The 14,822-nt window shown below is 43.0% G+C and overlaps 1 protein-coding gene across 1 annotated transcript in view; it reads left to right on the forward strand.

Moving 5' to 3' along the window:
• Positions 1–4,665: 4,665 nt before the first annotated feature.
• Positions 4,666–14,822, forward strand: part of GPC4 (glypican 4) — a gene marked incomplete at both ends in the record, with an annotated part of 122,350 nt that continues 112,193 nt past the window's right edge. Inside the window, one exon of the mRNA XM_080719273.1 lies at positions 4,666–4,825. Coding sequence (XP_080575399.1) covers positions 4,666–4,825 — 160 coding nt within the window. The remainder of the gene's footprint in view (positions 4,826–14,822) is intronic.

The raw sequence follows: 14,822 nt of genomic DNA on the forward strand, positions 1-14,822 counted from the left end.
TTGTCTCCATTATCTGGCATCTTATTTGCTGATAGTCTTCTACATGAACCTGTACTCAATCAAGATAATGTTTGTCTCTCTCTCTGCCTCTCTAACTCCTTCTCAACCTGCATTGAGGTCCAGGTAAAGGATATCATTCCTTTTAAAGGGGTTCTTTTTTTTGTCTTTTTTGAAACCGGGATCGAACCCAGAGTGCCATACCTGCAAAGCAGGAGCTTTGCACTGAGCTACATCCCTGCCCCATCACACTCCTTTTACCACCAGCCTTGTACTGCAATAGAAGTTTTGTGGGCTTGCTGGGCATGGTGGCACATGCTTATAATCCCAGCATTTGGGAAGCTGAGACAGGGGGATTGAGGTTCATGGACAGCCTCAGCTACGTAATGAGACCCTTTGCAACTCAGTGAGATATTGTTTCAAAACAAATAATAAAAAACCCATTCTACCTCTAGCTTGGAGGTAGAATGCTCCTGGGTTCCATCCCCAGTACTACAAAAAAAAAAAGTTTTGTGGGCTTAGAAGTTAAGTGTTGGGCTAGGGTCTAGTAAAAAGTGACTGTCATTTAACTTGAACAGACTTTGATTTAAATTTCTGAATGTGTCTCCTCATCCAAAAATCAGGGAAAATAATACATGCTTCACAATAATACATGTGAGAGCATTTTCTAACTCAAAGGAGTAAATGAGTTCCAGTTAATATTTTGATATGTCTTCCCATGAAACACTTAAATCAAGAAGTGTGATATGAACTAGTAGTATTTTTTAACCCAGAGGCATTCTATCTCTGAGATATACCCTGAACCATTTTATATTTTGTTTAGAAACAGGATCTTTCTAGTTTGCTAAGAGTCTCACTATGTTGCTGAGGTTGGTGTTGAACCTGCAAACTTCCTGTCTCAGCCTCCCAAGTACTGAGATTACAGGTGTGAACTACCATGTTCAGCTGAATAAGTATTCTTATAGGCAACAGACATGCAAATAAAATAGACTAGATGGGCTCTTAGAAGCCGGGGGTAGAGAAATATGCCAAGAAAGTATGGCTTCTTTTTATTTTGTGAGAATAGTGCCTTGGAGACCTAGAAGCAGAGACCTAGCTCTGCTTGTGGGATTCGAGGAAGGCTTTCCCAAAGAGGTGACATCTCAACTGAGTCTTAAAGAATGAATATGAAAGAATTGTCCAGGAATAAGGGAAATGAAAGAACATTCCCAGGAGAGGCAGGAAAAGTGTGAAGAATCTACTTTTCTGACAAAAAATAGCATGGAATTTAATCACAGGTCTCAGAATTCAGTCTTAGTTTAGCCACTCAACAGCTCTGTGGCTGTGGAAAAGCCACATAACCTTGCTGAGACTTGGTTTGCTTATTCATTTCTTAAAATTTTCTTTTTTGAGGGGTGCTGGGGATTGAGCCAGAGCCTCAAGTAGGCTAAGTACATGCTCTGTCAACAAGCTATATTTCAACCCCTAAAACACCCAGGTTTTCTAAAGTTTTAGGGTATATCTAGAAATATTTTGCAAATGGCAAAGTACTATAAAACCAAAATGTGGTATATCTGTAAACAGAATACTATTTATCCTGGAGAATGTGAAGTGTTGACACAAGCCACGACCTACATGGATCTTAAAACTATGATGCTACGTGAAAAAATCAAACACAAAGATCCCATATTATATGATTCTATATTGTATGATATATATAAAATGTCCAGAATAGGCAAACCCATAGAGTCAGAAACCAGACTGGTGGTTTCTAGGAGATAGAAGGTACTTTGCTTTACTGGAAGAATGAAAATATTCTGGAGCTAAATATGGTAATGGTTGTTCAACATTACAACTCTACTGTCATTTTACAGTGACATTTTAAAATGATTAAAATGATAATTTTGATGATTTTTTTAAACTATAATAAAAGAGACAAAAAGTGCCCTGTGAAGAAAACTTGCCTGCGGAGTTGATGAATCTTGCACCCAATCTGTTTCTAGAATTTAGAGAACTTATAAAATGTTGGTCTACTGCACTGAGGAGCCCCTTGGAGGGGGGAGAAGTGAGAGAAGGAGCTCTGGCCCTCTGAATAAACTCCCTTCTGAATGATATTTGTTTCTGTTGATTGCCATTTGTTCACCCTGTTTGTATTTTAATGAAATAAAGCTTTGAAGCAGAGCCACATCTGAGATAGGCTTGGGGTTCCTGCCTCCCATGGTAAAGTTCAGACTTGTTCGGATCCATTTGTAGCCAGAGGTTACTGTTTCTGGTAGTAAAGCCTCAACTTTTGGTCAATAATACAATTAGAGGAAGAGTGAAAGCAAACTGGGTTGTGAGGGGGAAGGTAAGGAATGAGTTCATCTTGGACTTGGGGTGTGAGAAGCAGCTTTTTGATTTAGGTTAGGAGAGTAGTTCCTCTTATGGTCACTGGCTTTCATTTTATTACTAATGTTGGCTGAGTCTCAGATCATATTCTGAGTGAAAAACAACTTGAAGTTAACACATCAATGAAAGTTAAAAGTGCTGGGCTAAGCCCTAGCAATGCCTTAAGGACTTCTTGGTTAATAGTTTAAGGAAAACCTGGACAGTCCCTTGAAAATGGCTGGCAATTCAATGGTAATTGAGTTTGCATATTTAGAAAAATTGTTCTCTTAGTTTGAGTTAAATGTTGTGCCAGCCCACAGAAAATGGAAGTCCTGGTTATAGACAGGTCACAAGCTGTCTGTTTACACTGATAGTCTCCAAGAGTTAATACAATGTAGAGAAGTCTGCATTGGGCATTCAAAACAACAGCTAAGCTGATTTCTACAGTGCCTCATAGCCAGCATGTCAATGTGGTTTACAATCAACAGTGGAGGAAGTCTCAACAAACCCTGTGAGGGTGATAATTGCAATGATGGTTCATATCTTCACCCTATGTAATTTTATGGGACTTGAGAGTCTAGCCAAATAATAAGTTCCAGCCCTTTTTATCTGCCCAGTTCCCAGCACACTCCTGAGGTGTCTGAGGCACTTCTCACCCTAACTTATTAAAGCAGATTGTAACAACAACAGTAATGACAAGTTCTCAATCTGCACCGGGTCCCTTCATTAAAGGAGCCCTGGGAGCTTCAAAAACACTCATTAATGGAATCTGACAAAACTTGGAAGGTAGAAAGACTAGCTCATTCCCAGTTTTCTGGGTCTCAGAGGTTTTCTACAGTGACTTGAGGTAAAAGGAGGATTCAGGGTCTTAGGGTAACATTATTTCCCGAGAACAGAGTAAAGAGTCCCGAGTTTTAGCAAACCCTAAATGCATGCTACTGGTAAGCTGTTTTCCTTCTCTGGAGCCTCAATTCCCCAGCCTACACTTGGAGTTAGGTGAGAAGCTCTCTAAGGTTTTGGCAACTAACCCTGATTTTGTCCCATCGCCTGGAGGTTCAGGTGTTTTTCCTGCTTCAAAGTTCAGTTAGATTTGTTGCAGAACCCGAGGTGAGGGTGGTGTGGGGTAGGGGAAGAGAATGCCTCCTGGGATCCGGGACAAGTAGGTGATTCATGAGCACCGTTTGATGGGAAGGTCTGCGGAGGTGACAAGGCCAGTTGAGTTCCAAGTTGCACCGGTGACTGCAGCGAAACAATGCGAATAACGAATAACGTGGGCGCCTTCCACGCCCAGCCCAGGAGCTGGGCGGTTACGGAACGTCCCCGGATGCTTACGCGGGATGCACGGGAGTGGGAGGGGGAGACAGGTAGCCCAGAGGGCTGGGCACCTGGTTAGGTGGCCTCGCGAATAAGGTCTAACGCTCCGATATGGGGTAAGGGACAAATCTCAAGTTGCCTGGATCCCCAAGATTTGGGCCCTTCGGTAGAGACAAATTGGCGTTTCCTCTCTGGGTGGGGGGCTGCGAGCAGGTTCCCCGCCTCCGAGGAGGAGGGAGGAGGGAGGAGCCCGACGAGGCGTGTCGCACCGCGCGGTCGGTGCAGCTCCCTAGGAAGTGGATTTAGCGGCTCCGGATCCAAGCCTGCTTCCAGGTTTTCTTCTGGGCCGGCCCAGCTTGCTCCCGCCCGTCCCCAGCCCCCCACCCCTGCCGCCCGCTTGGCCAAGTTTGCGGAGCGTCTCTGCGCGAGCCGACCAGTCAATCAGCGGCGGAGCTGAGAAGGGCACAGCGGAGTGGCCGCCGGCCGAGTAAGCAGAGCCTAGTGGAGCCTGGAGAGAGGACTAGCGCCGGCAACCAGTGAAGCGAACAGCGAGCGCCCGCCGAAGCCTCCCACACCCTTGGCGTTCCTGCAGCGCCTGCCACCTTCCCTTCCTTCCCCGTGCCCCTACCCTGCCGGCTTGCCCTATCGATCCCAGCTCCTCCAAGCCCGGAGGTCGCTGGCCAGTGTCTCCGGCCTCGTGCCGCCTTCACGCCCTCCTCCTCCTCCTCCTCCTCCTCCTCCTCCTCCTCCTCCTCCTCCTCCCTGTTGCCCGACAGGGCGCTTGGCACCGGGGACCGTTGCCTGACGCGAGGCCCAGCTCCACTTTTCGCCCTGCGTCTGCTCCCACTGTTCTCCGCCTCCTCCACCAACTCCAACTCCAACTCCTTTGCTTTCTCGCTCCGCTCCTGAGCCCAGGACTCCGTGCTCCTCCGCAGCTCCTGCAGCTCCGCTTCCCGTCCCGTCCCATTCAGTCCTCAAGGTGGGAGTGCGTCCGCCCCAGCCCGCAACATGGCACGGTTAGGCTTGCCCGCGCTTCTTTGCACCCTTGCGGTGCTTAGCGCGGCGCTACTTGCTGCCGAGCTCAAGTCGAAAAGTTGCTCAGAAGTGCGACGTCTCTACGTGTCCAAAGGCTTCAACAAGAACGATGCCCCGCTCCACGAGATCAACGGTAGGTGCGAACCTCCAGGAGGCGAACGCAGGGACAGGCTCCCGGGGAAAGGGGCCGCGGAGGGCCCTCCACTGCCATGCCCTGCGCGGGACTCAGGTAGTTGAGAGGGTGGAAGGGGCAAGCGAGATAAACCCGGAGCGAGTCAGCCCAGGTACAGAACGTCTTCCGCGGGCGCCCCCCCCGCCCCCACCCCGGTGCTGCGAGTGGAGAGGCACCGCCGGTTTGCCCACCGCCACTCTCGCGCACGGATTCTGCCTCCCTACCCCCCGCAGTCTTCGTGGTCCTGAAAAGTCCTCAAAAGTGCATGTCACCAGCTTTCTCGCCTTTTCCGGGTTGCACTTTTTACTGGTCTCTCCGCTTTGTTGTGTGGGTGCTGAAAGGCCGGGTGGGGGTGGGGAGAAGCTCTTGGGGCTTGCAGATTCGGGGGAGCGCAAAACTTCGGTGTTGATGTTTCATTGATCGTCCTTTAAAAGCCCTCTCCCCACCACTCCTACCGCTGATACGGATTAGTTTTAGTATTTGGAAAGTCTTTAGAAGCCGTCTTTAAAAAGCAAACTACTTCTCCAACTCTTCACTCCTCTAAACCCTGACTTTTGGGAACTCTCTTGGTTTTCCTGAAGGTGTTGGATAAGAAGGGTATTCTCCCCTTCTTTTTTTCTCACCTCGTTTTAAGGGTTAATTGCACATTCAATTACATACCTTTGAACAGACTGATTACAGGAAACCTGAATCTCAGTTTGGAGAGGGTTATGCAAATGAAGACGGCTTTGCCTCTGAAAAAGTTCACTGGATTTTAGCTCTGGGAGGGGAGGTGCGTGGGTGTTTGCGAAAGCCCTTCTTAGAGCGCTGGGGAGGCGATGTTCCGTTCCGGGCCTTGTGAGACACGTTTTGATGCTGGAGCGGGTCCTCTCAGGGTGTCTTGCTCTTTCGCTCTTTCGCAGGGGACATCTGTTGCAGGCAGCCCAGTGGGCCGCCCTGGAGCCCGCGGAGGCGCAGGTAGCCTGTTAGCCCCGGAGGCTCAGAAGGAGTTGTAGAGCTAGCTGGCTCCTGGCCAGCATAGCATAATGGAGGAGTGAGAGAATTGAACCACCAGGACGGAGCCTCCATTCAGAACCTTTCATGGAAGTGAGCAGAACGTGTCTTTGCCTTGCAGTTTTAGTTGCCCTGGTGGGGCTGGCAGGGTCCCTGCAGCCAGCAAAGGAAATACTGTAATTTTAACCGGGTGCTTCCAAAGGCTTAGGAAGATATGGGGGTAATTTTGGAGGGGTTATTAATAACCTTGGAGCTTAAGTGCAGTCATCAATTACATATAAATTACAAAGGTAATTGAGGGAACTTGCTGGGCACTTTCAGAGGAATGTAACCGGCTATATTTTAGAAATAGAACCAAGAAGTGGTCAAAGTAGCCCAAGAGCCCCACTACACCTTGGCAGTTACCAAATACCTTGCATACTGATTAAAGACTCTTTGCCATTCAACTGCCTGTCTTTTGGGGAGCTCAAATATGTCCTCCGAGCGGCAGGATTTTATTGGTTGTATAACCCTAAAAAAAAAAAAAAACCCTTTCTTTCCCCTCTTCTCTGCCTGGCCAGAAAAAGTGACTTGAACCAGTAGTCACTGAAGCTTGGTTCTCCACAGGTCAGACCTGGGGTCTTTGTGCCCTAAACACTTTGGGTTTGGTTGCAGAGGAGATGATTGGCATGAAGGTTACAGTTGTCATTTCCGTGTTTCGAAGGGATTGATGCAGCTATGCACTTAATAGGAAAGTGACAAGTTTTCATCTTATGCAAACAGTATTTGCCTTTGAGATGAACTGGAGGCATTCAGGGAGTGAGCTGTGAAATTGTCTTCCCCAGTTTCTCCAACTTTGTTCTGTGCAGTCTCAAGAAATGGGAGACCATCATCCCCAGCCAGCATCTCAGGAAAAAAGATACTTGAAAGGTGGGGACTCTGTGCTCCTTGATTCAGATTGTTGTGCTTCCTGGAAAACACCTGAAGGGTATTTTTGCATAAATGTCTATCTGGACACCCCAACAAAGGTAGGGGTGTTATTAGTGACCAGCAACAGGAAATGGAAGCTAATGTGCTCACACCCAAAACATTTTATTCTTTTTGTCTTGTCCTTCATCTCCCTCCAGGGCTGCTGCTTTTATTTCCCCTTTTGAATGACCTACTGGACTGCATTCTCCTGAGGAACAAAGGAAGTGCCTTTTAGCTGGAATCCTTGGAAGACCACCAAGGACTTTAGCTCATGCAGTGCAATTTCGCACCACTTTCAACAATAACAAAAATGCATGACTGAATGGCTCAAAAATGTGGAGTGTTAGAGGCATTTATTTGAACCTAGGACACTGTCACAACACAGACAGACCCAAGTAAATACCTTTAGATGGCCAGTAAAGAAACGGGTAATCTTTACCATCACCCTAGCCTCTCCAGATGTATGTATTAGCTTTATCTTCTTTGGGCTACACTCAGATAATTTGAGTCATTATTTTGGGGGGGGACGTATTCTATATCGTCACTTGTATTCAGCCTAGGTCTGAATGAATCAATTGCCAGCCACTTCCCCTGGGAAAGGAGATATAGTTTTATCAATGCAAACCATCCAGCATTGCTTTTTATAGGCAAAGGTCACAATATCTGGGTGTCTAGCTCATTGAGTCCAAGTTTAAGGTTTTATTCTTGATGGCCTTGCACTTGCTTTCCAGTTTGAACAGTTGATGAGTACTTCATGTTCTAAAGGAGTCTCAGTCATAGATCATAATTAGGGTAAGCTGATGTGCTCTCAAGTGTGTCAGGGAGTACATCATTCTGACAGGGCTTTTAACATTGCCTATTGGCTTGAGCCCTGTACTTTTCAAATAATGGCAAGCCAAGATGCTATGACTAAAAGGGTATCTTTAACGTAAGGAATCCATTTTTCATTTTTGTTCATCTTTCAATGGCCATAACTTTTTGGAATGCCTACCATGTGCAGTATTCTATGCTTAGCATCATGGAGGGAGCTAGCAAAGAAGGAACAACCTCTTCCATCAGGAACTTGCCTGGTAGTATGGAGATAGCCATGGATACACACCATTGGAATATACTGGGGTGTAATAAGTGCTTTATGTGTGATAGAGATGAGGAGAATTGGAGCCTGGAGGTGGAACTCAGTGGTAAAGTGTATGCGTAGCATACCCCCTTCCCCCAAAAAAAAGAAGATAAAAATGGATTTGGTCTTAGAGTACTACCTAGTCTAAACTGGTTTCTTATTAAGAATAGTAATTAATTTAAAAATCTTTCTATTATGCATCCCATTATAAAGACAAAGGATATGCAACAATTGGCATTTTATTACTAATCTTTGCTAAAATTGTTTTTGAGTGAGGAAGTTGCTCACAAATTTTTTTTTTTGCCAAAAGTTACTTTCACAGTGACATTGAATGATACCCAGGGGAACTTCGTGCCATTGATGTGACTTTGGAGATTTCATTTATTGTTCGCATTTCTGTTCATGAGCCAGTGCACCTGCAAGTGTGTGCTCACACATGCACGCGCATATTCCTACACATATCTTGTACATTGGAGGCTGTGTGTGTATGTTTTGGAGAGGTAGCAGTACATTCTGATATTGATTATTCCCCTTTCCCTACCTTAAATAGCTGGGTTGGATTTTGCAATGAACTTGTCATGTCCCCTTCTTTTGGGATCATCAGTTTGGATTCCTGTGTTTTATTTTAAGGAAGAGTCTAATTGAACCATACGGCCTGTCATTTAGAAATCATCCAAGCCTTTACAGGAACTATCTCCTGGACATGCTAAAAAAAAAAAAAAAAAAACAAAAACAGTACAGTTCTGGCATATGCAGCTCATTTTCTAGTTAGAACATACAAATATAAAATGTTTGATTCAGCATAAGTATTATTTTCCCTTTTTATTTGATTCATGTTGGGTTGCATGCAATTTCAAGATTAGCTGGAGACTAGACTGAGGAATGAAAAAAATGTTTTTCTTATCTGTACAGGGGAAACAACATTGGTGTCAAGTGAATGTGTGACTTTACGGTTCCCTAATAACAACTATTTTAGCACTGGAATTTATTCCCATATATGTTTAAAAAATGCCAGATGTTGTGGCACATGCCTGCAGTCTAGTACTTGAGAGAATGAGGCAGGAGTGTCACAGGTTCAAGCACAACCTCAGCAACATAGCAATGCCCTCAGCACCTCAGAGAGACCTTGTCTCAAAGTGGAAAAAAGGGCTGATGGTGAAGCTTAGATATAGAATGCCCCTGGATTCAATCTCCAGTATCAAAAATTTCATTTTGACTTGATAAGAGCTAGTAGCTATCGGGTGCCTTTTTTGGACCTGGCCCTATACTAAGAACTTTACATGATTGCCTCATTTAAAGGCCACAACCACCATAGAAAGTCAGAATTATCATCCTATTTTATAGGTAAGGAAACTAAGATTCAAAGTGATTAAGAAATATATTCACAATTTTACAGACTGTAGGAGAGGAGAGATTTGATCCCAAGTCTTATTTGACCTCTTAGAATATAATCTGTGCTAATGTTGTATAGATGGTAAGACAAGAAAATACCTTTTCTACCTGGGTAGAATATTTATTTATTTATTTATTTATTTATTTATTTATTTATTTATTTATTTATTTATTTTGGTGGTACTGGAGTTCCTGGAAACCCTTCTACCTCCAGGCTACACTTCCAGACCTATTTTATATTTTATTTGGAAACAGGGTCTCTTAAGCCAGCCTCAGCTGGCTTCGAATCTGTGAGATCCTCCTGTCTCTGCCTCCCAAGGGCGGGGATTACAAGCCTGCGCCACCATGCCTGTGTTGGGTAGAATCTTTAGAGATACAAATTATGGGATTACTCTTAACTGAGCAGTAAAGATCATTGTAAGATCACTGTCCTAATTCTGTACTTGAGAGGATCCAGACACATCTTCTTCAGGCAAAGGTCAAATGCCACCATAGACAATGTAATGTTCATTATAGAAGGACTATGAACTGTATTTTCTGGGCCTTGGGGAGCCAGTGAGTGTTTCTGATGGGTAGAATGTCAATCATATTGTTTTAGGAAAATGATTAGTTGCACTGGAAGATAAGAGTTGGTGAGACAAGCGATAAGGGCAGGGGATCTACTAGGCTCTTTTAAGTAGTTCTTCACTACTACCTGCACCTTGTCTATTGCCTTCCTATTCTGTTATGAACACTGCCAGCTTAGTGTCCTTACATCATTGCTTTGAATGGAGCCATTCCTGTGCTTTTATCCTTCTTTCACTGAATTACTTCTAAACTCTACAGAGTTCTGTGCGCTTTTCCTTCTGATTCCCTACTTGAATCAGATCCATCGGCTTTGCATAGGACTGCACTGTTTTCTGGTTAACTGTGAGGCACATGTGTGTCTTCTCAACCCACAGCAACCTAAGGGCAGAGATGGCAATTACTGGTGTTGCCTTCACCAAACAGTTTCAAGTGTGGTAGTTCAGTGCAGTAGTGTTAAAACAAGGGGGGACATTGACACTTCTGTCACATTCTCTGTCGACACCAGTGGTATATTAGGATAAAACTGCCTCCCGGATAGAGTGTAATCCAATGTGCTGTTGATCTCTCAAGAATCTTCTGGATCAAAACACTTGGAAGTGAAATCAATTTAGAGAAAATCTCCATGATATGTTGGTATAACTTGAAGAAAATTTTTGTTCTTTGAGAGTATACTTATCTTTACTACCGCATTAATAACCAAGTGCTGTAGGATTTTATTTTAAAAGAGCTTTATTTTTTATTCTGTTTTTCTTCATGTGTTTAGATATACTTTAAGGAACATTTGAGCTGGTTGTGATTAGGCAATTTGGAGATTGTTCAGTGTATATCAATTATGTTTTAAAAAGAAAACACCTTATTGTTTTTATCAAGCAGAAGTACACAGGCATATCAGAATATTTCATATAAATAGGCATACATAATAAAATATGAACAGGTAAGAACTAGCATTTTCAATTTTACTTGGTGAAACATCTGTTGTTTACTATAGAGAACATGAAAGTATAGAAAATTCATGAAGTGATCCATCCTGTATGTAATTTGAAATATTATAGTTAAGTTCTGATGCATTTAATTGAGGAATCTGGTGGGAGAGAAAAATCAAAGAGCTCCATCAGCCAGGTATTCAACTTTTGAAAACAAAACTCTAACAAATGTTAGAAATTAGGGGAAAAACGAATGGAAGAGTTAAAATGTCAATAACCTCCAGGAAGCCTGGAAACTATGTAAAATATCTTATAGGAAGCCCAGATAAATGTGTGGCTGACATCAAAAAGACCAGCTGCTTAGGGAAAGGAAAAGAACCTGACATGACTAACTGGCAGAGTAAGAGAGGATGTTTTAGGGAAAAAGACATCTTTTGCAAAACAAAAAGTTTAGGCCAGAATAGGGAAGTCCACTAGTTAGAGCCAGACAAGTATAAACTAGAAATTAAGTGGACTCAAATAGTTGGAGGTCAGCCTTGGGGGAGATTTGAAAGCAATGCTATGTGATGATGATGGTTAGAAGCAGAGAAAAGCAATATGACTTCTATTCTGTTGTAGTACTGGGGAATGAATCCAGGGGGGCTCCAACACCAAGCTACACTTCCAGCTTTATTTGTTTATTTATTTTGGGGTAGGGTCTTGCTTAATTGCCCATGTGGGTCTTGAACTTGCTATCCTCTGGCCACAGCCTCCCAAATGTACCCAACTTCCTTTAAGAAGAAAACAGGCTTAATTAATCTCCCAGAGTTCTTTGCAAGAAGAGCACTGGGGATGAGAGTATACTTCTGTGGTAGAGCACATACTTAGCATTCATGAAGCCCTGGGTTCCATTTTTGTTTTTTGCATGCATATGCTCATGTGTGCACACACACCCCACACCAACCAAAAAACCCACAAAAAACATGTGGAAATAAGATATAATTATACTTAGTATATAGGTTTTCAAAAATATGCATGAGGTTCCAAGACAAAGAATATTTAGAAAGTACCTTTACTTTGGGATATATTGAGATGTTAGTGTGTTCAGTTACTGAGGACAGAAAAATAATTGAGGGAAAGAAGAAACTCCATTGCCTTATATGAGATGATATGCTTTCTGGGAATTAATAGTTCTAGTCTTATTCTGTGGCAAATTGTAGAATAGCTTTGATGATATTTTTTCTCTTTGGAAATGGAATTAGGAGGCTATTAAAATGCAGGGTTAGATCCATAGTTCTCAGCCCTGGGTATTAGAACTACATGGGTAGGTTTTAAAATCGCCGGGCGTGGTGGTGCACGCTTGTAATCCCTGCGCTTGGGAGGTGGAGACAGGAGGATCGCGCAGGATCGAAGCCAGCCGCGCTGGCGTAAGAGACCCTGTTTCAAAAATATAAAATAGTTCTGGGAGTGTAGCCCGGAGGTAAAAGGGCTTCCAGGAACCCCAGTACCACCAAAAAAAAATAATAATAAAATAAAATATATTCATGCCTGGGTACTACTCCAGGCCGACGAAATCATACCTTCTGGGGTAGGGAGAGGTCATGGTAAAAAATACCATGGCATTTTTTAGAAGCAACTCAGTGGTTCTGAAGATTTACCACAGTTGACAACCACTTTCCTAGGTGTCTAAGGGCTCCTATATCTGAGATGGTGTGATTCTGAAATTTCCCGTAGAGTGTAACTGTTAGTACAGGTGGTTATTTTAATTTAGATTCCATACATACACATTTTAATTTTGGCTAACTTGGATTTAAGAGGTCTGCTAAAATTGGGGAAATATACTGTTGAATCAGGATACAAGTATAAACTACAGCCACTGATCCTTTGCTGCAGGTGGAGACATAAGACAAGGACATTGAGGGTACTTTTGAGAGAATTAGAAAGGAATCCAGTCTTGCTGTCATTTATTGATTAAATGGCAGTGTGCTAGGTAATATTTCTTCCTTCTCTTTATTGGTAAAATAAAAATCTCTTTATCCTTTAATGTCTTCTTTGCCATGTGTTTATTCTCTTCAAGTATCTTATCAAGAAATAGAAGTACAGTAAATCCCTAGGCTTCTGCAAGCACAACTATCCAGAACACAGCTGGGAATGTGGAAGTAAGTTGAAAAGCTAAATGATGGAAACAGCTGTCATAAAGTCTATGTGTTCTACTTGGAAAACAGGCCTTCAGAAATTTATCATCAGCAATCATTGGATAGAGCAGTGTGCAAGGTGTTGAAGATTCCAAGAGAGGTAAAACAGAAATTAAGCTTTTGAGAAGTTTACATTCAAATTAGGTAGATAGGGCTTACAGGGAGAAGATAAACTGCTTTGATTCTCTGGTTTTCTAGTTCCTGGCTGATTAGAAGGAGCAAGTGGAGTTGGTTGGGATATAGAGGGTGGAGAGGCTACAGGAAGGTATAATTGTAGAGGCAGGTAAGACGTGCTATCTGGTGAAGTGCAAGAGGACAGTGTGAAACAGGGTGGGTGGTTAGAGGCTGAACACAGTACTTCTTGAGCTTGCCAATATTGGAAGAAAACTTTTAGAATGGGGTGAATGCTCAAAAGCACTTTTTTGCCCTATTGAACTTGGGGTCACTCTACTGCAGAGCTACATGTTTAGTCCTTGTTAATTTTATTTTTAACAGGGTTTTGCCAAGTTACTGCATACTGGCCTTGAACCTGCAATCCTCCTGTCTTAACCTCCCATGTAATAGAATTACCAGCACGTACCACCACACCCAACTCAAAGGCACCTTTGTAATCCTTGAGAGCACTAGTATATTTCAGGGAATTATCAAAGTGTCTTATTTGGTATATTCTGATTTAAAGGTTCAAAATGTATATTTTAGAAAGATCCACTGGAAATATTTGAAACATGAAAACACTCTTAAAAGGTACAGGAGGTTCAGTTAACTTACACTTTTACCTATTTTTTTTTTGTGGTACTGGAGTAGAACCCAGAGGCTTTCTACCTCCAGGCTATACTCCCAGATCTATTTTATTTTATTTTTTATTTATTTATTTTTGCTGGTACTGGGGTTCCTGGAAGCCCTTCTACCTCCGGGCTACACTCCCAGACCTATTTTTACATTTTCATTTTGTAAACAGGGTCTCCTAAGCCAGCTCGCGTGGCTGGCTTCGAACCTGCGCGATCCTCCTGTCTCTGCCTCCCAAGCGCAGGGATTACAAGCGTGTGCCACCACGCCCGGGTCCCAGATCTATTTTATACTTTATTTGGAAACAGGGTCTCACTAAGTTGCTGAGAGCCTCAGTAAGTAGCTGAGGCTGGCTTCGAACCTGTGCTATCCTCCTGTTTCAGCCTCCTAAGCGCAGGGATTACAAGTGTGCGCCACCACACCCAGCCAAAGCACACAATTTTCCAACCATGCTAAATCAATAAGAAGTCATTCATTCTATTTTTCACTTTGTCTTCTTATTAATAAAAGACATTAAAGTGCTGGAGATGTAACTTGTATAAATGTTAGAATGCTTGTCTAGCACACACAATTCCAAGTCTCTGTGTTCCATCCCTAGCCCTGCCAAAAATAGTTAAAGATTGTATATTATTAATTTAGTGGCTTATTAACTTGAGAGCATTTGGTTTATGATTTTGTTCCTCTTCACATTCTTTTCTAAGTCATCTTGAACATCTATCTTAGATGGACTACTTGCTGGATTCAGCTTGGAAAACTGACTTTTGTTTTTTTTTCAGTATTGGGGATTGAACCTGGGGCATTCTACCTCTGAGCTACAGCTACATCCCTAGACCTATTTTTATTCTTTATTTTCAAACAGGGCCTCGATAAGAGGTGAGGCTGGCTTTGAACCTGTGATTCTCTTGTCTCAGCCTCCCAAGTTTTGGGATTATAAGTGTATGCCACCATGCCTGTCTGGGATACTGACATTTTGATCTGAAATCACAAGAGGCAAGAAGGTTGGTTCTTAGTTAGGGATGGCATGTTTTAACTATTGGAATATTAGTTTCTCTTTTAAA

The sequence above is a fragment of the Muscardinus avellanarius genome (assembly GCF_963383645.1).
Source record: "Muscardinus avellanarius genome assembly, chromosome: X".
Lineage (NCBI taxonomy): Eukaryota > Metazoa > Chordata > Mammalia > Rodentia > Gliridae > Muscardinus > Muscardinus avellanarius.